We start from the raw sequence: 24,178 nt of genomic DNA, 5'->3' as shown, positions 1-24,178 counted from the left end.
GTAATTGTTTTTTTTTTTTTTTTTCTTGGCTAGTCTTGCTGCCATTTTTTGAGCCAATATTCGCACGGTATGAGCGCTGCTCGTGGCTGACATCAATTTTCGATTTATATATATAAATCGCGTCGTCTCCCCTGAATTGGCCTTGTATTATTTGCGCCAGGTACCAATAAGACAGAAGAAGAATATGACAGAAAAAAACAAACTAGCGCGAAACTATTTACATCCAAACCCATCAACCCCTACCCAACACCCCCCCTAAATCCACCTTAACCCACACTGGCTATCAACAATTGCAGGCAGCGCAGCGCCCGAAGGCTGCCTGTGACGACACCACAGTGGAAAACAAGAAAGAAACAGTTATTTCGACGCAGCCGAAGATTAAATACCCTTGCATACATAAAACACATGTGCGTTATAGTTCTGTAGTGTTTTCATAATTACTCATTTACTGAGTTGTTTGCGAACAAGTGTGAAAAACTAACCAACAAAAAATCGCATTTCTTCGGCCTTGTAGACATATGGCTTTTGCTTTTGCACATATGTGATAAGAATAGTGAAGTTCAAAGTTGAAAAAACTCAAAAATGTTCAAGATATTCAGATATATGATAATGTTGTCCAATGTTCGTAAGATTTGGCTCATTCGTTCAATATATCTTGAATAATTCAATGTTTTTTATACATGAACTTAATTATGATATTGAATATAATGCCATGTATTATAAAGAATTGAATCGGTGGTTAATACTGATTATATATGGCGATTTTCCATTTAAATCGTGACACATCAAGTGACATATTTATAATACCCGCCGCAGTTCAATAAAAAAAAGTTCAAATCATCGACCGAATTGTTAATATCTGCTCTGTTGCACTCTGTGCATATCTCCGCACAAGCTGCTGGGGTCGGGTGTCGAGGGTTCGGGGTTCAAGGCCATCTTTTAAGCTCAATTAAAGCTTATATATACATGTATATATTTATATGTGTGTGTGTGTGTGCGTGTGTGTTAATGTTCTATATATTTTATTCAATTTTATTTACAACAGTTGACCGTCCAAGTCGACAGTTTTGTGGCTGAACGAACGGCGCCCGGATAGAGAGAGAGAGAGAGAGAGAGAGAGAGATAGCAGAGCAGAGCCCGTGGAAAAAGTGGAAGTCGGAACTGTAAACAGCTAAAGCTACTTTGTTGTCGCGCAAAAGATGTGCGATACCAGCGACAAGGCGCAGAAATGGAAATGTGAAATATGCACCTATGAGAACTATCCATCCTCCCTAAAATGCACAATGTGCCAGGCATCCAAGCCGTTGCTTAACGAGGATATCTTTCGGTAAGCATTTGACATTTAACATCTGTGCCAACTGGTTAGTCACAATTTGATATATCTTGACAGTCTCAGTCCAGCGCAGACAATACACGACAATTACAGCGCGGAGGAGGCGGCAGCTGGTCTGCCCGTCGAGCCCACATCCACATGCTTTGCGCGCCAGCCCCAGGCTCAGACTCAGCAGCAGCCCCAACAGCAGCCCCATCTCCAGCAGCAGCAGCTGGCGCGACACAGCAACGTAGCTGACAGCGAGAAATGGGCATGCAAGGTGTGCACCTATCTCAACTGGCCGCGCAGCCTGCGCTGCGTGCAATGCTGCACCAAGCGTGGCGGCGCCGCCGCAATGGAACCAGCTGCGGACAAGGAGACGAACAGTGCGGGCGAGGCGCTGCAAGCGTTGCGCATTAGCGGCTCCGATACGGAACTGAATTGTACGGAGAATAGCAGCAGCGGCAGGCAACTGATTGGCGCTGCTGCATCCAACTCAAATCGCCGCAATCCCAGCATGGAGCCGCAAATCTGCAGCAATTCAACGCATCTCAATAACTTAGCGAACACATCTCACAGCCAGCAGCAGTCCCAGTCGCAGTCGCAGCCGCAGTTGACAAACCAACAGCAGCAGCAGCAGCAGCAGAACTCGACCACGTCCTCTGCGCTGCAGCAGAAGCACTGCTACGTGGCAAAATGGGCCTGCAATGTGAGTGGCCAGTCCAATAATAGCAATAATATATATTTAACATAATGTTCTTTATAACTTAGTCATGCACCTACGAGAACTGGCCGAAGAGTCTGAAGTGCTCGATGTGCGGCAAGACGCGCGAGCTGAGCGGCTCGGGATCACAGTGCGATCTGCATGCCTGCGCCAGCAGCATATCCGGCAGCAACAAGCAGTTGAACCAGCAGCAGCAGGAGGAGCAGCAACAGCAGCAGAACTCGGACACCGTCAGTGTCAACAACTCGTTCAATAAGAAGCATATTTATCAACTAGGTAGGCAGAAGGTCATATAGAAGGCCATAAATCTAGTTCTTACACAATGTATAATGTATGTAGGATACCTCTCCTAATCCGTAGAGTATTATATATACTTATATGCATATGTTGTGTCGGTTGAAAATTCCGTTTAATATTTTTCGTTATTCTGCCTGCAACAGGTTCTTCGGAAACCATCAACAACTGTGATACGCTGCAGGAACGCCAGGAGCGTCGTCAGCGTCAGATCAGGCGGCAGGTCGACTGGCAATGGTTGAACGCATGCCTGGGCGTTGTGGAGAACAACTATAGCGCCGTGGAGGCGTATTTGTCGTGCGGCGGCAATCCGGCGCGTTCGTTGACCAGTAATGAAATTGCCGCATTGAATCGTAATTCGGCTTTCGATGTGGGCCACACGCTCATCCATCTGGCCATACGTTTCCATCGCGAGGAAATGCTTCCGATGCTGTTGGCACAGATCTCGGGCTCTGGGCCGGGCATTAAGCGTGTGCCCTCGTATGTGGCGCCCGATCTGGCAGCGGATATACGCCGGCATTTTTCCAATACGCTGCGCATACGCAAATCCGGCCTGCCCTGTCACTATGTCCAGAAACATGCTACCTTTGCGCTGCCCTCGGAGATCGAAGAGCTGCCCATACCCATACAGGAGCAGCTGTATGACGAGCTACTCGATCGCGATGCCCAAAAACAGTTGGAGATGCCGCCGCCGGCCCTTAACTGGTCGCTAGAGATAACCGCACGCCTGAGCTCACGTCTGCTGGTCCTGTGGAATCGCAGTGCCGGCGATTGCCTCCTGGACTCGGCAATGCAGGCCACCTGGGGTGTTTTCGATCGCGACAACATACTCAGGCGCGCCCTGGCCGACACCCTACACCAGTGCGGTCATGTGTAAGTGAACCTGATGCAATCTTCAACGAAAATCGTTTACTATTCTTGATTCACTTAGTTTCTTTGCCCGCTGGAAGGAGTATGAAATGCTGCAGGCGTCCATGCTGCACTTCACCTTGGAGGATTCACAGTGGGAGGAGGACTGGAGCACGCTGTTATCGTTGGCCAGTCAGCCGGGCTCGTCATTGGAACAGCTGCACATCTTCGCCCTGGCCCACATCCTAAGACGTCCAATTATTGTCTATGGCGTCAAATACGTGAAGAGCTTTCGGGGCGAGGACATTGGCTACGCCCGATTTGAAGGTGCGTGCCAGTATGATTTTCTTTACCCTTAAAACGGGCATATTTATTTTGTCATGTGTAATGCATTAAAAAAGACATCTACGATCCGATAAGTTATATATATATATATATATATATATATTTGATCACTTTTCGAAGAATCCCTCGCACTTGGGACCTTGGCAACATTAATAATATCTTTGCCTATAAATACGAGCTCTCAAATTCCCTAACATTCACTTTTCCAGGCGTCTATCTACCTTTATTCTGGGAACAAAACTTTTGTACAAAATCACCCATTGCGCTGGGCTACACGCGTGGCCATTTTAGCGCTCTGGTGCCTATGGAGCCATTCTCGCGGATCGATGGGCGACGCGACGAGGCCGAGGATGTCACCTATCTGCCGCTTATGGACTGCGAGCTGAAGCTGCTGCCCATACACTTTCTAACCCAAACGGAGGTGAGTTTGCGAAATTCGAATTTGCCTTGTACTTGACCATCTTTTCTGCTTGTAGGTCGGAAATGAGGAGACCATGATGCGTCAATGGCTGGACGTTTGTGTCACGGATGGGGGTCTGTTGGTGGCACAGCAAAAGTTATCCAAGCGTCCGCTGCTGGTGGCACAAATGCTCGAAGAATGGCTGAATCATTACAGACGCATTGCGTGAGTGCAGCTCAATTGATAGATATTAATATATAAATATTTGAATGTGCCTTGATTGATCGATTCAACATTTTAGACAAGTGATAACAGCGCCGTTTGTGCGTCGACCGCAGATAACCCATTACTCCAGCGATGGCGACTCGGATGAGGAGTAGCGGAGTAGGAGGACGCAGTAAACAGGGCCTCGGGTCTTCTTTGATGCAATTTTCGCTTGGTTGATGGATTTGGAAATGGATTGGTTATGAAAGAGAGTCTATACATATACGAAAAAACAAACAAACAAACAAGAAATTTATATTTTACTTTGGTAGCAGGCAACAATTGAAAACGGTTGATTTGAATGCAATAGCAGCTCCTATGCACATGCAATTAGCTAATGGAATCTATATAGAGAAAAACAAGATACATATATATAGATATATGTATATATATACATAAATATAGCAGTTATTAAGTTGTAGTTGCAGGCAAACTAAAGGTTAAGCAGCAAAGTACTAAAATACATAAATTGATAATATATATATATATATACATACATGCATACATACATATTTCATATCCGTTTCCACATTAACGTTAGTGGATTTTAGTCAAATTTATTTGCGCGCCAGCGGGGGCAGACGAGGCAACATTACAAAAAAACAAAATCCATAATTCAATATTATACAGTAGTTTAAATTATTAAAAAGATGAATATTTTAATTCAATACATGATCGTAGCGCGAATGGAAATTGAAAAACAAAAAAACAGAGTATAAACACAGTAAATTATATATGTATATGATTCATAAATTTACCTAAGTATGTATGTACTTTTAAACTATGCAAAATCTCGATGTACTATTAAATTTTAACTTGTGAAAGAGAGCACCAATGTGGGTGAATATGAATTATGAATTTTATTCTAATTGTAATAGTTTTGTTAGTAATGTTATTATTATTATTATTATTCTAATGTCTAAGAAAGCTTATTGTGCAAATGTACACGCAAAACGCATTAAAAACAAAATAAAACTTATAAGAAAACAGATTTTCATTTCGTTTAGAACGACCGCCTTTGATATCGATAGATAGTTCGGCGCTGGTTATCGATAGTCTGGCTGGCTCATCCCTATTTGTATCTGAGATATTCTCTCAATGCGGCTCATTTAAAAGATAGTCGCTTTGTTGCTGCCGTCGTCGTCGCTTGTCGGTGCCGTTTGTTGCTGCGCGGGGTTTTTTTTGTGGATAGCTTCAAATTGGAATATATATTTGTTAAGCAATCGTAGCAAGAAGTACATAGAAAGAAACCCGAAAATATAATTTCACTGTGATTTTGTCGGTTATTTGGACATAAATACCATTTTATGAATGCAAAAAAGCCGAATGCGCATCGAGTTCGCGTCAAACACATACATACACACATACACTCACTGCGCCAGCCACCTACAATTGATACATAAATACACGTGAATTGCGAATGCATACAAGAAAGATACAAATAGAAAAAATTCTAAGCAGAAGAAAAAATTGTTAGTGTAGTGAAGTGAAGTGAATTGAAGGGGAAGGCTGAATTAGTAGTGGTGACCTGTGCGCCTATATAGCGGTTGTTGTTGTTGTTGCTTTCTATACGTGCGTGCGTGTGTGTGTGTGTTACCCTCCCCCATATTGCAGGCGCTAGTGTGAAGAGCATAGCAGTATTTCTCGCAATGGGTAAGTTGTTTGTAGTCGTAATGCCGACACTGAATACGATTGTCTTACTGCGTATGTGTGTGTGTGGTTGAGCGTACGAAATTGCGCAAAGGCAAAGGCAAAGACCACGAGCGCCAGTGAAAGAGGGTGGCCAGTGCCGCCAGCTCTCTCTCTCTCTCTCGCTCTCATTTTCGTTCTCTGTGTGTGCTCTCATAGTTATGGATGTGTGCGTGTGTACATATATAGTTTAGTTGATGGTATTAACGCATTAGTCGCGTATTATGGCACGGCATAAGAAAAACCAGTAAAATAGTGCTGTGTCTGTGTGTTTGCGTGTATGCAATTGTTAATCAATATTGGCCAGCTGGTAGAGCCCATCGTCATCTGAGAGAGCAACACCAATAAACCACACACACACACATATATATATATATATTTATACGATTGGGTATCATCGTCCACTCCCCGTGTTGGTTCTCAGCTGCGATGACGTCAGAATTGTTGTAAGAACAAGTTATTTTTTTCGGTTTTACGATACCTTCCTGCCCACTGGCCCCACTACACCCGGACAGCGCCCCAAATTGTCGGCCATATCAGGCGAATCAGATTCAAAATGCAACTGCAATTACACACGATACCGTTAGGGCGTCGTCATCATGAATACCTGTTAATTTACCGTTCGCCACGGTCGCTGGGAACCAACTGCAGCTGGGATTCCGATGGTAACCCTAGCCGCTAGCCCAGCCTGTAATTGCATAGCCCTTTTTCAGCTTCTGCTTCTTCTTCTGCGTCTGCTTCTCCTACTACTTCTTCTTCTACAATTGTTTATGATTAATTGCTTTGGCTCTTCGTCCGGTTCTCTGGCCCTAATTAAGTGCATGTGCTCAGGCTCTCGGCTTTCGGCTATTGGACTGCGGCAGCGAACACTTGTAGTTGTGTGCGTGCTTAAAATGCCTAATTGACTTGGGCGCCCCTCACACCCTCACACCCCCTCGCCCAATATGGCGACATGTCCATAATGTGCAGCGCTCGTTCAACGATCTCTGCGCAAAAGGCTTAACAATAGCCAGAAAAAACAACAACTGCATTGAAGAGAGAGGCAAGGGTGTGCAACTAAGAGATACCCTGTAGGCGAGTATATTTATTGTGCGGCTGTTATTAAATATTACAAACATAAAAATTACATTTAATCGTATTAAATATATAAATTTATGCAAGCTATGCCGTCTTCTGGCTGTTACCACAACTACCCTTATATTGTGCCCATTTACAATGTGTACAGGGTATCACAGTAGCAACAACAACAACTGCTGCTCAACATGAATTCATGTCGGGCGCATTGACTTCGCACTGGGCCTCGCTTTTGGCTGCGGTTTTTGATGTTTTTTTTTTTTACTTAGTTTCCTTTTTCCAAAGGGGGCAAAAACTAGCTGCCCCCGCTTGTTGTACCCTCCGCGCCCCTCGCTTCCCTATAGTGCACTATAGTGGCACTTTTCTCATTTATTTGGCCGTTGATTTGTTCACGTCTGTCTCTCATGCTGCGCTCTCCCCTTTCCCCCTCGGACGGGTTATATAGGTCAGAGCACTTGCATAGAAAGCGACGGCGACTCCTCTTCAGCTACTCTTCAGCCGGGAATACGACGTCGCGGCGTCCGTTCGACTAATTGAATGCTATTTTCGTAGACGCAGCGTCATCATCATCTCTCGCATTTACGTACTTTGCTGCGCTGCGCTTTTCTTTTCACTTTCTCAGTTTTTCGTCTAATAAGCATACAGGAAACACAATCAACAGCAAATGAAATAACCGTAAAAGTGACCATTGTCGAGAGAGTGCAAGACTAAAAATGTACCCTGCAATCGCACTAGCATATCATTTACTCGGCTTTTTCTTTAAATTTTAGATATAACTGATTTAGCCAAATTATAATAGATGACAGATGTGTAATGATCATATGTGTTTGAAAATGGGTTTAAAGTCGATCGGATGTAGGAGAAAAAAGTACACTCAACACTTTTCTGTCCACTTTTCACTGGGGTGAACCTCAAAATTCCTTAAGAGTGAGTTCTACCTGACCTCTAATTTCCACACAGAAAGGATGACTTATATGATAAAGTGTGAAACACTTCTCAAATGAATTAGCACAAAGATCTTTGAGAATGAGTTTGAGAAAAAATAAGTTTACACAATCGACTTTCGCGAGATTATCACACTTAAGATAAAGATATGGATATAGATATAGATATAGATTTAGATATAGATATAGATATAGATATAGATATAGATATAGATATAGATATAGATATAGATATAGATATAGATATAGATATAGATATAGATATAGATATAGATATAGATATAGATATAGATATAGATATAGATATAGATATAGATATAGATATAGATATAGATATAGATATAGATATAGATATAGATATAGATATAGATATAGATATAGATATAGATATAGATATAGATATAGATATAGATATAGATATAGTATATACATAGGATACCCTATATCTGATTAATAGGGTATATCACATGTAGAGTAAGTTTTAAATAGTTTAGGCATATAAATTTCGACCAAAAGGCATCTTATTATCTTATATATAATTTTTTCTCATATGTTAATGGATACTAGCAACGCATACCCTATATTTTGGCTCTACTGGGTGTATTGTATGTAGAAAAGCCATAAAATATTACGTATACGCCAGGTAGAGCAGCGCATAAAAAAACACTTGCAAAGAAATTTGAATTTTTGATGAGTAATTCGTTGAATACACACACAAGTGCGTGTATAAGAGTGTGCATATGTATTTTCGATTATGTTATGGCTCTTCACCATAAAAACAGATACTCATGTATTTGGTGTAGAGCCATTTGGCATACGAGTGTGTGTGGGCGTGGCTTTGCGAGCTGATTGAAAAATGGAAAATCTACAGAATATACAAAATATTCGCTGTCTGTTAAATATGACCGGTTTTTCCGTTGAGCCTTGACCTGCATTGTCCTCGACATTATCCCGATACGCAAAGCTTTCGTGTGTCACGGACTTGACGCACATTTAACTGACAGAGATCCGGGGCTGGGATTGGTTTTGGGGCACACAAAATGTGCAACCTGCGAGCTCTTTGAGTGTATTTTGTGTGTTTGTGTGAGTTGGCATTGGCCTCTTCAGGGTCTTCGCACAGTTTTTATGCTCTGTACGATGTGGGAATGGGGTATTTTGCTTATGCGCATAGTCCGCCTGTCCGTATAAATGTAATTTCTGAGGAGGCTAGAGACTTAATCCGTCGAATACATATACATATATGAATAAATACGTGCTTTAAACGTATCAGTTATATTAGAAGATAAAGGAGTCTTTTACAGTTTGAAAGCAATTTTCGGCTTTTTCTTAACTATTTTAATCTGCACAGGTCGAATCATACCCAATCGTACAACCCAATTTCCCAATATCAAAGTTTGAACGTCATTGCTTAAGCCTTACAGTTTTAGAGCCACTGGTTTCATATTCATGAAGACTTTTCTTCAACTATTTTTACCTGTACAGATCGAATCACGCCCAATCCAACAAATCGTGATATATAAATAGTTTTCAACACCACAGTTTGAGGGTCACTGCCTTTCGCCTCTCAGTTTTAGAGCCACTCACTCTATACTTTGGAAGGCCGATATTTTCTAGACATCGCTTACAGTTTTAAAGCCGTACCGTATGCACAATCTGCAGAGACTGTTATTATACTCCAAATAGATCGAACCACGCCCAGTTTTGCAATTCGCAAAATGCAATTTATATTAATCACAGTTGCAAAGCCACTGCCCTACAGTTTTGGAGCCATTCGCCTCTTAATGAAGAAGGTTCCCGTCCAATCCCACAAATCGTAGCAAAACGATCGATATTTTCTAGACGCAGTTTGAGAGTATTTGCAGCTGTGCTTACAGTTTTAGATCTACCGAATTCACAATTTCCAGCAACTCGTTTAAGTTCCAGTTTCAAAGCCACTGACCTACAGTTTGAAGGCACTCATCCCAAGCAGACACCATTCCAATTGTTTGCATCGGCTATTACGTTGCAAACAGAGTATTGCGCAGTCGGTTGCGTCAAACGGCGTCGCTATGTTTTTTGAGGTTAGGAATGTTCTGCCAGAGCGGGGCGCGGCTTGATTTAATTAAAAATGCGGCCTGCAGTTGACCTCTCAGCGCCAGCAAAGCCCAACGATATGCACAACAACAACTAAACCTTGGACTTGCCCCCGCGCCTGCGTCTGGCTCTGGAACAAGTTTGTTTGTTTCTCAAATTCAAATTTGAATTCAAATTCGCTGCCGAGTGTTGTTGTTGTTGTTGTTGTTGTTCCCATAACCAGTTTGTGAGGTCTTTTTTGTGGCACAACTCCAAATAACTTGAACTCAACGCGCGTTTCGTGGTGGGTCGCATTCGGTTCTCCGATGACGACGACAACGACGATGCGGATGACATCATGCCCGGAGCCGAGGCACTACAAAATCGCTGCCGTAATTACAATAAAAACTTTTTTCCATTATTTAGCCGGGACTGAAAAGCGAGAGCCGCAGCCCAGATGATCTGCCATGGAAATAATAACAGTTTTCGCCACAGTTTACAGAGAAAAACTCATGAGGCTCATGTAATTAACATAAAGCTGCTAAACGAGAGTGGGTTGGGGAAAGGGCAGAGGGGTGAGTGGTCAGGGGGTGGGGGTATTTAGAGTCAATAAACAAAATGCGAAATGCTGAAAAAAAAATGTCTGTGATTGCATAATAAACAGCAGCGAGCAGCATTAAAAAAAAATAAAATAAATTTAATTGAAACGAAGCACACGTATGCGTATTACGCGCGAGTGTGTTGTGTGTGTGTGCGCGCGTATGCATGTGTGAGCGTACGCGTGCGTGTGCGTACGTGTGTGTGTGCGTGCGTGTGCTAACTGCGAGCTTCGTTCAGCGAGCAGACGTCACCATTTGAATGCAACTGTATTGGTATTGGGTTAACGGTATTGTTGCTGTTCCTTTTGCTATTTATTGCGCGCGGCTTTGCTTATCAATAAAAATTCTATTTGGAGGCAGAGAACAGCAAAAAAAAAGTAACCGAAACAGCGCCACAAAAGCGAACTGCAAAAGTTCAGAAAAAAAGGAGAAGCAAAAACAACAAGGAAAATCAAATATGATCATTCAAAAAAGTCAACAACGAACACGAAAAAAACAGCTGATCGACTGCCTGATACCCTGTCTTTTCTTAATCGCATTTCTCTTTAAGCAAACGTAGCTATTGTCCATCTTCTGTCACTCTTATATAATATTTGTGTATGTTCTAATGTCTACATGCTGTTTTTTCCAACTGACTGACTGACTGACTGATTGATTGACTGACTGACTGATTGAGCTAGGAATCCAAAACTTTTACCATAGTTACCTTATGTGGGAAATTCCAACCGCATGTGGGGAAAAATCACGAAAAACCTTTGTATGCCACTTTTTTTTTTTTACCCGCGAGAGCGTCTTTTTTTATATAAGAAAAGTCTGGCTATACGTAATATTGCCATCTGTTTAATCTCTGAGATATGCTCAAAAACTGCGACTGATATTTATCGATATTTTCCCCAATACTCTCCCCAAGTTATCGATAGTTTGAAGTAGCCATAAAATGTGCATGCTACATTTATATATTGCTATAAAAAACGGTTGCTTTACATCGATATTTATCGATACAGAAACTTCCAAACTATCGATAATTGGATATTTTATCGGCATTTATCGATGATGAAACCTCCGATCTATTGATAATTTAAGATAATTTTTATGGGGAATGCAATACTTTTATTCAACATTTGAGATCTATAGCTCTTTAATTCTCCTAGGATCGGGGAGTATAGGCATATATATAGAGGAATATATATATGTATATATATACATTATGACGTTAGCAATGCTTTCCTTTACAGGGTAGCCCAAAGTCAACCACACGCACGAAAAAAAGGCCAAAAATAAACAACAAGAAAAAATAATAAGCATATCCAAATAGCTTCCATGAAAATTGTATAATGAACAAACTTTTGTATTTTCCCGTTTGCCCATGAAAAGTGCAGCAATATATTGTTGTTCTTTGTGCACATTTTATTTATTTGGCTTTTTATACCCTGAACCCATTAAGAATGGGTATAAGGGTATATTGTATTTGTGCAAAATCCAAATGTATGTAACAGGCAGAAGGAAGCATCTCCGACCCCATAAAGTATATACATATATTCTTGATCAGCATCAATAGCCGAGTCGATCTAGCCATGTCCGTCTGTCTGTCCGTCTGTCCGTCCGTCCGTCCGTATGTATGAACGCAGGGATCTCAGAACCTATAAGAGCTAGAGAAATGTTAGATGTAGGTGCTCCTAGTGCCTGCGCAGATCGAGTTTGTTTCCGATAATCGATAACTTACTCCGTTTTCAAGCAATCGATAAAAATCGATATCGATATCCCGTTTTGTTGGGCAATTTTAGTAAATAATAAGAGCTAGAGTCACAAAACTTGACATATAGCTTCTAAAATAGAATAGATATATATGCATTCGATGATGGAAGAAGAGGGTTCAGGGTATCACCTAGTCGGGAGCTCCCGACTAGAACCTCTCACTTGTTTTATTTTTATTTTCGTTATCTTTGAAAACAATCGAGGCTTTTGGGCTCGACACAAAAGATCAACACATCCGTCATGGCCGGCAATTTGTTACGTTCCATTCTGTTTCGACCTGTTCCGACCGTGTTTGTCGCAGTTCCCTCAGTTCCCCCATCTCTCCCCGTTCCCTCTACCCCCTGTCCGCCGCACAGACCCCACCACGGCCCCACATTAGTTAGTTCTAGAAAAAGCTTTTTTGGCTTTGGGTTAAACTATTTTATATTTATTATGCTTTGGATATTCTCGCAGCGAAAGCGTTGCGAAAGCAAAATAAAATAAAATAATAATGAAAAGTTGCGTTGGGTTCAGGGTTCAGGGTTCAATTGATGCATTTTTACCTTTAAAAAAGAATTATTTCGATTTGGAATCATTTTTGAATGTAGAGACAATATAAAAGTGTTTGGACTTTGACTTCTTTTCAATACTTGTGACTAGGAACATTTTTAATGAGCTATCAGAGAGATATTTAGTTATATTATTTAAATCCTACAACACATGGCTAAATCCAACGGGTTTTAGAGGGTATTACATATATTCTCACGTTATCTTTACTTCTCCAGCTCTGCTTTCTATTTATCTTTCTATATTTGTCTCTCTTGCACTTGTTAGACTTTTCTCTTAATCTGTTTTTATACATATTTCCAGTCATCTTTCTCTCGATCTTATTCTCGCTCTCTCTCTGCCTCTCTCTCTCTCTCTCTCAATCTCCCCCTCTCTCTCTCTCTCCCTCTCTCCCTTTACATCGCTCTGTTTTCTCTTTTTTGCTCTCTCTATGTGCTCTCCGTCCCTCTCTTTATTTCTCACTTTCTCTCCCTCTCTGTTTTCTTATCTATTTCTCTCTTTCTCGCTTCTCTCTCTCTCTTTTCTCTCCCTCTACTTGTTTAATCTCTACTCTTCTTTACTCTCTTTACTTCACTGCCTCTCTCTACTTCCCTTTATATATATCTCGCCTTCTCTCACTCTCTTTTGCCTCCTCCTCTTGCTCTGTTTCTCCCCCCTTCTCTTGTTATCTATCAGATAAACTTCCTCTCTTGATTCTCCCCCTCTTTATATTATTATTTCAACATTTTTTCCTTATTTAATATCTTTTACTCCCGCAAAATATGGCTAACAAAATACTCTATCAGCTAAGCTCTCCCTCTCTTGTTCTCCCTCTCTCCCTCTCTCGCTCTCTCTCGCTGTCTTTGTTGCGCTCACTTATCACTTATCGATCATTCTGCTTGCTTAAACTGTATTCTGGTTATTTTATCTCTTATCTTTGCACCTTTGGGAACCTCTGTGTCACCTTGTTGACTTCCTATCTATATACAAACATATGTTATATGATTGTAAATATATATATATACAGATACAGATACAGATAGAGATACATATTGTACAAAAGACAACTGTTGAGAAAGTCCCCTAATAGCTTAATATAATTGCATATGGAGCAGACCTTTCTCGCCTGTGCTCTGCGGCTTACCTGTTGTTCCACACTTGTGCACACAAAAACCGATACAACAACTAGACACTTGCGCCTACCTTATAGGGTATATGTACAGTGAAAGCTCGCTACAGTGGTCCTGCTTAGTTAGCTGTTGATTATATTTAGGTTAGAGAGAAAAACAGAAAAGCGAGGAAAAATATCCTTTCTATTAATTTAAATTTCTTATTATTTCTATTTATCTTTTTAAAATTGTTAAAAAAATATATAAAATATATTTTAAGAAAATTAATATTCAAAAGAATTGTAAAGAACAAAAATATTTCACAATAATTTTTTTCTTTTTTTTATATGGGTAAACAATATTTTAAAAAAAATTTTAAATATATTTAAAAAAATTTAATATTTAAAAGAAATGATTTTGAAAAAATTATTTGTTGGCTTATAAAAAAATTTCTTTAATTTTTCTTTTCTCCTTTTTAATATTTGTAAAAATATAAATCAAATTTATTTTGAGAAAACTAATTTGATAACACAAAAGAATTGATGTTAAAAATGCTATTTGTTGGCATATAAAAATATTTCTTTTCATTTCTTTTCTGCTTTTTAATATTTATTTAAGAAATATATACAAAATATATTTCAAGAAAATTAAACATATTGCTGTCAGAACATGTCCAGATATTTGTTAATATATTCTTTTTAATTTTTTAATGTGAGGTTCTTTAGTTGAGCTTTCAGTGTATTTGTAGACATAGATATCTTGGTCGCCCTTGGCCTTATCAATGATAAGATTAATTGCTCGCCATGCGCATGACTCATGCGAATAATAAGTTAAGTGTGTGTGTGTGTGTGTTTGTGTGTGTGTGAGTGGGCCTGGACTTATTAGACAGACACATAGAATATATATACTTTTATAGATGAAAGACTGACTGTCACATAAGATACATACACACACACACACCTATATAGAAGCAAAAACTATATATACTTATATATCTATATATATATATTTATAAGAAATCTGAACTGCGCTCAGACAAGAGTCTTTCAAAACGGCACAAGGTTGGGGTATTATCGCATCACATGCATATGACATCAGCGTATATGTACAATGCGGCGTATACGTAATCCGTGAATGAATTCAAGTAATCTCTCTAATTTTCTTCCTCTCTCTCCCTACCTTTTAACTGCAGGTAAACAAAAAATCTACTGTGCAAAATGCACAAAGAAATGCTCCGGCGAGGTGCTGCGCGTGGCTGACAATCATTTCCATAAGGCGTGCTTCCAGTGCTGCCAATGCAAGAAATCCCTGGCCACGGGCGGCTTCTTTACCAAGGATGGCGCCTACTATTGCATACCGGACTATCAGCGGTTGTATGGCACAAAGTGTGCCACCTGTCAGCTGTATGTGGAGGGCGAGGTGGTCAGCACCATGGGCAAGACGTACCATCAGAAATGCTTCACTTGCTCCAAGTGCCAGCTGCCCTTCAAGTCCGGCAGCAAGGTGACCAACACCGGCAAGGAGGTGCTTTGCGAGCAGTGCGTCACGGGCGGATCGGTCGTCAAGTCGCCAACAACGGCGGCGGCAGCACGGCCGGCATCTGTTGCGTCACCGGCGCCGCCGGCGGAGAGTCCGACACGGGCGACCGCCCATCAGCAGGTGACGAGCGGTGTGCTGTCGCATAAGGCGCATCTGAAGGAAGACTATGATCCGAATGATTGCGCCGGCTGCGGCGAGCTGCTGAAGGAGGGCCAGGCGCTGGTCGCTCTGGACAGGCAATGGCATGTCTGGTGCTTCCGCTGCAAGTCCTGCAATGCGGTGCTCAATGGCGAGTATATGGGCAAGGATGGGGTACCATATTGCGAGAAGTGCTATCAGAAGAGCTTCGGCGTCAAGTGCGCCTACTGCAATCGCTTCATTAGCGGCAAGGTGCTCCAGGCAGGCGACAATCATCACTTCCATCCGACCTGTGCCCGCTGCACCAAGTGCGGCGATCCCTTTGGCGATGGCGAGGAAATGTACCTGCAGGGCAGCGCCATCTGGCATCCGCGCTGCGGTCCCGGTCCCTCCGAGTCCGGCATCATACTGAACGGTGCCGGCGGCGCCAGGCCGGGCACCACATCCGTCACCGGCGGCGTCTCCAATGGCAACTTTACAGACACCGAATGCGATCGCATGAGCTCCAGTGCGCTTAGCGACATGGTAGGTGCGGGGGCGACTCTAGGGAATCCCTAAACTATGCTCGGGTCAACTGAATGGCATAGGGCACCAGGATGCGTAATACATCTGCTCCTGCTCCTGCTCCTGCTACTAATACGAATGCCTAGCTACACTCAGAGAAAAAATCGCGTACAAGCGTGACAAGCTCGAAATTTCTGAAAGTTCTTGTTTTAAGAATATTTTATAACCAAAATTTCTTAATGCAAGAGTCGGACATTGCTCTATCCAAGAAATCTTAAGAATTAGAAAAATTAGAATCAAGGAAAAATGTTCGGCGGAAGTACAAAATTTTGTATAAATGTTTTTTAAAAAATCTTTATAATTCCAAAAACCCGAAATTTAAGACTCAAATAACTTTAATGCAAGAATTTTGTTCTCAAAATAAGTAAAACTTTCAAAATTTAGCTAAAATCCGAAATCTTGTATAAGTTTTTATTAAACAAAAAACTATTTACAATTATTAAACCTTTAAATTCGATTCCAAATGCTTTAAATGCAAGAATTTTTGATTTAAATCAAGTGGAAACGTTGGCAAAATTCAAAATTCCTTAAACTGAGAGCAAAACTCTTATATTAAAAATAATTTCTATCTTATTTTAAAAATTCAAGACTGTTTTGGATTTAAAATCAAGTTTAACTGTTAAAATCAAGCATCAAGGGAAAAAATTCAGAAATCTTGTTCTCAACTCAAGTAAAATCTTTAGAATCCTAACAAGGCCAAATTAAAAATAAAAAACTTAGTTTAAAAAGTTTTTTACATTCTTTAATTCTAAATATAAGATACAAATTTCATATATTTTTACATTGAGAATGTTTTTACTTATTTGAAGTAAGAAAATTCTAGGAATAAGTTAATTTTTCCTAGGCCGTTTTTCTCTGAGTGTAGAAACATAACCTCACACACAAACAAAAGCAAACTCACACATACAAACACCTACAAGCACACTCACACACACAAACACCTACAAGCACACTCACACACACAAACACTTACAAGCACACTCACACACACACACTCACACACAACTGTCGAAACACCTTGACCTGCCTTTCGCACCTATTTTGCACTTTATTTTTCTTTTCTTTTTTATTATGATTTGTTTTATTTATTTTTTTTTTGTGCATTTAAGTTTTTTTTTTTCTAATTGTTTGGAGCTTGCGTTTTGATTTATTTTCGTTCGTTTTCAGTACATCCGTTCCAGAACACCGAGTTTTAATGGTTCAGTTTATTCCTCTAGCCGCAAGGTTTGTTTTATGATTTTATTTAAACAACTTTTAAGTTCTATTTGTTTACTTATTTATTTAGCTGCGATAGCCAAGCTTAACTAAAACCCCAAGCACCGCATGTCACACTATATAAAGAGACAACGATTTGCCACTTGATCGACTATATGTATACCCTTTCCCCCCTCCCTCTTCTCTGTATTGCAGCACTATCGCACCGTCAGCCCGGGTCTGATATTGCGCGAGTACGGCCGGCCGATTGGCGAGGATATATCGCGCATCTATACCTATAGCTATCTGACAGATGCACCGCATTATCTGCGCAAGCCGATCGATCCGTACGACAAGACGCCACTGTCGCCGCATTTCCATAGGCCCGCCTCCTATGCGACGACCAGCAATGCGGGCTCCGTGGCCGGCAGCCGGCCGCCATCGCGTCCACATTCGCGCACGCGCAGCGCCATGAAGGTGCTGGTGGATGCCATACGCTCGGAGACGCCGCGTCCGAAGAGTCCCGGCATGAACAACGAGGAACCCATTGAGCTGTCGCACTATCCGGCGGCCAAGAAGCCGCCACCGGGCGAACAGCCCAAAATCGAAAGAGATGACTTCCCGGCACCGCCCTATCCCTATACGGATCCGGAGCGCAGGCGGCGCTACAGCGACACCTACAAGGGTGTGCCCGTATCGGATGACGATGATGAGGACAACGAGAACGGCAAGCGAACCAATGGCAAGGTCAAAAATGGCGAGGAGCAGTCGTAAGTTAACCTCGATTACAGGGTAGGGTGTTTGTTAATGTATGCAACTGTCTAGAAGAGGTTTATAGGGTATATATATTCGCGATCAGAACAAAAAGTTGATGAAATAGAAGAAAAACAATACCGTATTCGCGCTCAAGTTTGGTCTTCTTTATTTATCGATATCTACTACCATTTACATAATATCGATAACAATGAATTCAAGCCGAATCGATTCAATCGATGTAATCTATCGGTATCTGCATCCATTTTTATAATATCGATAAGAATCAATTCAAGCCGAATCGTTTCAATCGATTTAATCTATCGATACCTTCTTCCATTTTCATAATATCGATAAAAATGCCGAATCGATCTAATCGATTTAATCTAATCGTAAAAACAGTTAATCAAGAGTGAAAAATTTCGTATTGGAGCAGAGAAAAGAAAAAAAAAGCGCTAGGGTATCTGTTAAACCACTTTGACCGATTCTAATTGAATTTCGCATTCTAGACGCCTGCATCGGGAGGCTGAGCAGCTGGAGAAGCTCAACTCGGGCATTTGCTCGGTCATTGCCAAGGACCTTAAGGAGCACGCCAAGTACAGGAAATGGAAGCAAAACAATCTGGATCCGCGCAATGCCTCGCGCACGCCATCAGCCTCCAAGGAGCCGGTATATAAGTTGAGGTAGGCCTCTCAAGTAAATCTTTAATATACGAATCTAAACTTTGTGCGTCGAACAGATACGAATCGCCCATCGGCGCGTCGCCGTCGCGCAATCTGGATCATCAGAAGCCCTTCTACGAGGATGAGATGTTCGATCGATCCACCAGCTATCGCGGCTCACTGGGCAAATCGCTGGGCAATGCGCCCAGCTACAATGGTAAACATTAGACAAGTGCCAGACACGGCCGCAAATCTCACAAAAATAGCCTTGAGGCTCGATTTGTGTTCGAAGAGCAGTTCGGGACAATTTATTATGTAATCCATTAGAGGGTATTATAGTTTGTAATTAAGGGGATATAGCATACAAGGAGACAGCTCCATATGTATACATACTCTTGTTCAGTATCCAAGACGATATAGCCAGGTCTTAGCCATGTCTCCTGTCCGTCTGTCTGTCTATGTAAAGAAACCTCTCGTAATATTTATAGATTTATTTGAAAAGCGTTTTTGTTTTTCTATATATATTCTAGATATACTGAGGAGCATTACTATATGGATCCAAAATAAACAATCGTTGGAAAATTAAAATTTCCAATAGAACCTCTTTCATGGAACCTAATCTGAATCTATATTACACACACATTCAGAGCATGAATTGTTAGTCCTTTCTGAAACTAAAAATGTAGCTAAAATATTTATTAAATTATTTGTACAAGTTCGAAGAGAGTAATTGTGTAGATTATCGAACCGGCTAGGCTTTGAATAGGTTTGCAGCCCTGTTGCTAGGGCTAGTTTGTAGAACCTGATCGTAGGCGCGTTTCGTTCGGTTCAGTTTTGTCAACCTATATATATATATATATTATATCTGGACCAATTACGTTTATAGCAATACATTCCTATCGCTCGCCGCCCAAGCCCGGATATGGATTCAAAACGAGCACCATGCCGCCCTACATACGCAACGGCTACAGCTCCGTAAGTGCTGGCAGCACTGGGACTGGCTGCTCCCTGCTTGCCTGTCTGAGTCAAATTGTCCTGGCATTTTGTAGCTAAACCAAATTAAACAGCCTTCTGTAACTGTCGTATCTTTAAGTAACACTTGCCTAACTCCTGTTGCTCACTCACCCAAAACTCCATTTGTCTCTCTCTTTCTCCACCCGTTGATGCGGCTGCTGCGCTCCGGCTCGGTTCCTTGGTTCGGTCTACTAACTAACTATAATCTCAACTGGTTGGTCTGCTGCTTCCTTGTGCCTTGTGTCTTTATCTGTGTGTGTGTGTGTGTGTGTGTGTGCGTTTTTTGCCTATGCTATCTATGTGCCTGCCACACCTATCACTAACAATTATCACACTACATCAATCATGCCATACATCTTACATACATCACATCACATCACATCACACACACAACTCGGGCTCAGTGGTGAGCGCTCTGCGTCATGTACCCAAACCCGGATACGGCTTGGCCCCACGCTCTCACACATTCAGTTCCACAACATCCGCCGCCGCCACGATGCATGGTGCCACCGTAAGAATGCTTTGGTTGTTGCTTTTCCACCCTTTTTTTTTTATTTTTTTATCTCGATTCTCGTAGAGCTTTTTGTTACCTGGAATGCCTTAGCTTCTTCTTTTCTAGTTGGTCACCAAGCCATCAATCACACTTACGCACACTTTCGTAGTCACGCACTGTTCTCCTTTTCATTTCGGTTTCTGGCATGCCTTCAAAGTCCTGCGTACATCAGTCTAATCGATTTTACCTTTCCACATTGCACACAGGACTTCTCGTATGGAGGTCTGGGCGACAAAACGCACAGCACGGACTTGAGCTGCGGCAAATCAGAGGGTAAGTTTGAAGTTTATCAACATATTGGGTTACCTTCCTTAAGACTTTTTGTCCTGGCTGACTGATTGATTGACTGACTGACTGACTGATTGATTATCAACGCGCTGGCCAAATCGAAGGAGCTAGAAATTTTAATTTTGTACAGAAGTTAGCTTTTGTGATGTCAGTGAGAATTTTGAATGGAAATTCGGGAAATTCCTGTCACAACTGGGGAGAATGTATTATCTTTGCTTTCTGTTTTACAGATTAATATGTTTAACTTCTTTTTGCAGCTTCGGTGGACTCAATTACTGAGGGCGATAGGCGCGCTCTGATGGGCGGTGAGTTGCCCGCCTCGAGCACATACTCGGGCGCCTTGTCCTATCATTATCCGCAGGCAGGACTCATTAGACGCAGCCTGCCCAATATGGCGCACTCGATGCTGGTGCACGAGCCGGCCAAGATCTATCCGTATCACATATTGCTTATAACGAACTATCGTCTACCATCCGACGTTGATCGCTGCAACCTGGAGGTGGGCTCCATTTGATAACCAGATTTTTTTTATCTATAAATTCTAATATTCCCTTCAATCCACAGCGTCATTTGTCCGACATCGAGTTCGAGCACATCTTGCAGTGCGCCAGATCTGAGTTCTACAGGCTGCCCCAGTGGAGGCGCAACGAGCTGAAGCGACGCGTTAAGCTCTTCTAAATGGCTGAACGCTGCCCCGAGCGAGCTGCAGCCTGCGACGAAACCAAAACAATTAATTACCTAAACTTTTTGAGTGGTTCTTAACTATTAAACAATGGCAGCAAATGGCCTGAAACAATAACAAAAGAAAACAAAAATATAAGAAAAACTATGCTAATTTCACAGCCAGTTTTCGAAACACGCTTTAAATATATAGTTGAAACATGAAGAAACAAAAAAAAAAGATAAATAGTTACATTTGAAATACGGACTGCGCCACACGGCAGCTCCAGTTTATTTTTTTAAGCATTAGTTGCGCTGATACTATTTAAATTCTATAAGAAAACCAAAACTTGAAACATCATCGGCATCGGCACCGGCCGAAGTTGTAATACCCTAGCAGAACTACATAAGCATTTAAGAAAATAAGTCTGCCAATTAGAGTCCGATATTGTAAGATAAAACTTTCAATCTAATCTACGACCAGCCCAAGCTAGAGGAGCTCTGCCAGGGTAGCCCAGAAATGTATACAAATTGCAATTAGTTAAACAACTCTGGCAAAGCTTTTTATACAATTAAAGAGTACTACAGCGGCTAATCCCCGAGAGGAATGCATCAAAGAAAGAGAAATAAATGTACCTACTTACAAATTCAAGAAAGTGTATAATTAGCTGCATGCAAGTTTTATTTATTAATATATATTTTATTTATTTAAATAGAATATGTCAAAGAATAAACAAGATATATATATAATAAAGCAGGACAAAACGAAACTAACATCTTTCACTTAATACAAAATGCGATGTCTTTTATGGGACATAAATAAATTCGTGTGGACTGCGGACATCGCGTGTTTGGGAATGTTTATACAATACAATACAATATGAATATAAATTACAAACAAATATAATATTGCTTTATGTTTCACAGTTAAGTTTCCCGAGATTCTCTATGTAGTCTTTTTTCTACATCCTACTAGTTTTGCTTTTGCAGCGCATCATCTGTCTTCAAATTGTACGTCAATTGGGTTTTCATTACGGTCACGCTGCTGCCAATGATTTGTTTGTGATAGATCTGGCGGGTAACGAAGCCTAGGTCGTCGTAGAAGTCACGCTCGCTCTCCTGCCACTCGGATATTGTGCACTCCAGCGAGGCGTAGCCGGCATTGACGCAGTTCTTCGAGACAATACTGATCATGGGCTCCATAATCTTCTTGTGTGGATACAGCTTGGCAATGGCAAAGCGATATATCCAGGCGGCATTGTAGACAGCATGGTGATTCTTAACGCTAATGGTGGCCACAATGCGTCGACGAAACTTGTTCTTATACGATTCATCATATGGAGCTTGATCCATAAAGATTTGATAGCTAGCCTCGTTTGGTGCACACCGAAAAATGAACGGTTCGTAGCACTCGGCAACCAAGGATTGGGCTGGCTTCTCCTAAAAACCGTAAGGTTAGCAATACTAGGCATTGATTTATCTAACAACATACCCTCATTAGCTCCACTGCCTTGGCGTAGAAGGAGAAGTAGGTGCTGGTGAAGAGAAAGAACACACAGCCGGGTATCGTGAGCACGCAGAAGAGCAGCGGCACGCCCAGAAATATGAAGAATATGGCCCAAGTGATGACTATGAATTGTAGTGTTATCTGAAATTTAGATTTACAAATATCACCACTTGATCGGGTCAAAGGGCGGCGGCTTAACAAGATGCGCCCACGCTTGGGGCATAGATAAGTCACGCAATTGTCGGCTTACCTCACGAAAGCAGAACGCAAAGAAAGACTTTGAGGAGAATGACATGATGTAATCGCGCACCAGCTCTTGGCATTTGAGTTCGTCATCTTCCCGGTAGTTGCGTATAACAATAAATGGTTGCATTTGTTGCTACTTAAATTAAAAACCTTAAACTCTTAATGCAAAACGAAAACAAAATAAAAACACCAGCAAGCAGTGCGACCGCAAGCCGAATATCACAAAAATACTGCAGCACATAACTGTGCAGACATATCGATGCCTTTCGATAGTATGAGTTATCGATACAAGTATCAATTAAAAATACTAAATGAAAAAGCCGTTAAGAATTCAACCGAATAACAACGCGCGAAAATCAAAGGGATTTGTTATTTATTGAATGAGTATTTTAATAAAACACAAGCTTATACGTTGAGTTCAATTTATTGAATGTGCACTCATTGTGCCTTCATTTTTTCAGCCAGAACCCTTAATTCCTTTAGAGACTTTTCGTTCTCGTCCCAGCCGGGTGTCACCTTCTTTGCATTCTCGTACCACTTGCTAACATTGGAATATTTGCTCAGATCAAAGTCTGCGACTGTCAAAGTCGAAATTGTCGCCAGAATGGCAATGTCCGCAATCGTCAATCTATCGCCAGCCACATACAGCTGACCCTGAAGGAATATATCTAGAATTTCCACAGCCGATTCCAACTTCTTGAACAGCTCCGGATCGGCTGGCGCCTTCTTCTGGAACTGAGGATAGTAATAATCCGCAAAGGCCCTATACAGCGTTCCCATATCATAGTACAAGCGTTGATTGACGAGAGCACGTCCCTTCGGGTCCTTGGGATAAAGGGCATCGTCTTTGGCGTATTTCTCAATCAGATAAACCAGAATCGCGCGCGATTCCCACAAAGCAAAGCCGTTATCCACGATCGTAGGGATCGTATGTTGTGGATTGATTTTCACAAATTCCGGTTTCAGGTGCTCATTCTCGACAATGTTTATGACTTTCTTGTTGAACTCAACACCAATTGCCTTGCCAGTCATAAGGATCGACCGACTGGCCGCTGAATAAGGCGAATAATATAAATCCATTTTGACTGAAACGTGGACTTTAACTATTTCCACTCAACGGAGTCC

The 24,178-nt window shown here is 41.5% G+C and overlaps 4 protein-coding genes across 6 annotated transcripts; 2 read left to right on the top strand and 2 right to left on the bottom strand.

Annotated features, from left to right (window-relative positions):
- Positions 1-46: 46 nt before the first annotated feature.
- On the top strand, positions 47-4,837 carry LOC115763982 (ubiquitin thioesterase trabid). Its single transcript, XM_030706794.1, has 9 exons — positions 47-160; positions 1,046-1,327; positions 1,391-2,021; positions 2,084-2,312; positions 2,477-3,203; positions 3,262-3,506; positions 3,734-3,945; positions 4,001-4,149; positions 4,226-4,837. The coding sequence occupies exons 2-9, from the start codon at positions 1,200-1,202 to the stop codon at positions 4,302-4,304; spliced, it is 2,400 nt and encodes a 799-aa protein (XP_030562654.1). The 5' UTR covers positions 47-160; positions 1,046-1,199; the 3' UTR covers positions 4,305-4,837.
- Positions 4,838-5,321: 484 nt separating this feature from the next.
- Positions 5,322-21,336, top strand: LOC115764220 (actin-binding LIM protein 3). 3 transcript variants are annotated; one of them, XM_030707131.1, is made up of 10 exons: positions 5,326-5,841; positions 15,128-16,137; positions 17,344-17,400; positions 17,587-18,140; positions 18,633-18,806; positions 18,863-19,002; positions 19,672-19,760; positions 20,559-20,625; positions 20,898-21,139; positions 21,205-21,336. In XM_030707131.1, exons 1-10 carry the CDS (start codon positions 5,838-5,840, stop codon positions 21,316-21,318), a joined length of 2,451 nt encoding a protein of 816 aa, XP_030562991.1. In that variant the 5' UTR covers positions 5,326-5,837; the 3' UTR covers positions 21,319-21,336. The 3 variants fall into 3 exon arrangements, with proteins under 3 accessions (XP_030562993.1, XP_030562991.1, XP_030562992.1); XM_030707132.1 differs by lacking the exon at positions 17,344-17,400; XM_030707133.1 differs by lacking the exons at positions 19,672-19,760; positions 20,559-20,625; positions 20,898-21,139; positions 21,205-21,336 and adding an exon at positions 19,316-19,644 and having other exon boundaries at positions 5,322-5,841.
- A 923-nt stretch (positions 21,337-22,259) lies between these two features.
- Positions 22,260-23,257, bottom strand: LOC115764221. The gene is made up of 3 exons (XM_030707135.1): positions 23,058-23,257; positions 22,793-22,948; positions 22,260-22,740 (listed from the first exon to the last, which is right to left on the bottom strand). Exons 1-3 carry the CDS (start codon positions 23,178-23,180, stop codon positions 22,273-22,275), a joined length of 747 nt encoding a protein of 248 aa, XP_030562995.1. The 5' UTR covers positions 23,181-23,257; the 3' UTR covers positions 22,260-22,272.
- Positions 23,258-23,491: 234 nt separating this feature from the next.
- Positions 23,492-24,139, bottom strand: LOC115764177 (glutathione S-transferase 1-1-like). Its single transcript, XM_030707063.1, has one exon. It carries the CDS (start codon positions 24,131-24,133, stop codon positions 23,492-23,494), a length of 642 nt encoding a protein of 213 aa, XP_030562923.1. The 5' UTR covers positions 24,134-24,139.
- Between the last annotated feature and the right edge of the window lie 39 nt (positions 24,140-24,178).

Source organism: Drosophila novamexicana, unplaced genomic scaffold (assembly GCF_003285875.2).
Source record: "Drosophila novamexicana strain 15010-1031.04,08,12 unplaced genomic scaffold, DnovRS2.1 tig00000817-arrow-arrow-pilon, whole genome shotgun sequence".
Taxonomy (NCBI): Eukaryota; Metazoa; Arthropoda; class Insecta; order Diptera; family Drosophilidae; genus Drosophila; species Drosophila novamexicana.
The sequence above is the reverse complement of the archived record's forward strand: the minus strand, read 5'-3'. Positions and strand labels throughout refer to the sequence as shown.

Excerpts from the sequence above, each read along its gene's own strand:
- LOC115763982 (XM_030706794.1), top strand. The coding sequence starts at position 1,200 with ATGTGCGATACCAGCGACAAGGCGCAGAAATGGAAATGTGAAATATGC. Across the intron at positions 1,328-1,390 it reads CTTAACGAGGATATCTTTCG|TCTCAGTCCAGCGCAGACAA; the intron begins GTAAGCATTTGA and ends ATATCTTGACAG. Across the intron at positions 3,204-3,261 it reads CTACACCAGTGCGGTCATGT|TTTCTTTGCCCGCTGGAAGG; the intron begins GTAAGTGAACCT and ends TGATTCACTTAG.
- LOC115764220 (XM_030707131.1), top strand. Across the intron at positions 18,141-18,632 it reads AAAAATGGCGAGGAGCAGTC|ACGCCTGCATCGGGAGGCTG; the intron begins GTAAGTTAACCT and ends TTCGCATTCTAG. Across the intron at positions 20,626-20,897 it reads GAGCTGCGGCAAATCAGAGG|CTTCGGTGGACTCAATTACT; the intron begins GTAAGTTTGAAG and ends TTCTTTTTGCAG.
- LOC115764221 (XM_030707135.1), bottom strand. The coding sequence starts at position 23,180 with ATGCAACCATTTATTGTTATACGCAACTACCGGGAAGATGACGAACTC. Across the intron at positions 22,949-23,057 it reads TTGCGTTCTGCTTTCGTGAG|ATAACACTACAATTCATAGT; the intron begins GTAAGCCGACAA and ends TCTAAATTTCAG. Across the intron at positions 22,741-22,792 it reads AGGCAGTGGAGCTAATGAGG|GAGAAGCCAGCCCAATCCTT; the intron begins GTATGTTGTTAG and ends TACGGTTTTTAG.
- LOC115764177 (XM_030707063.1), bottom strand. The coding sequence starts at position 24,133 with ATGGATTTATATTATTCGCCTTATTCAGCGGCCAGTCGGTCGATCCTT.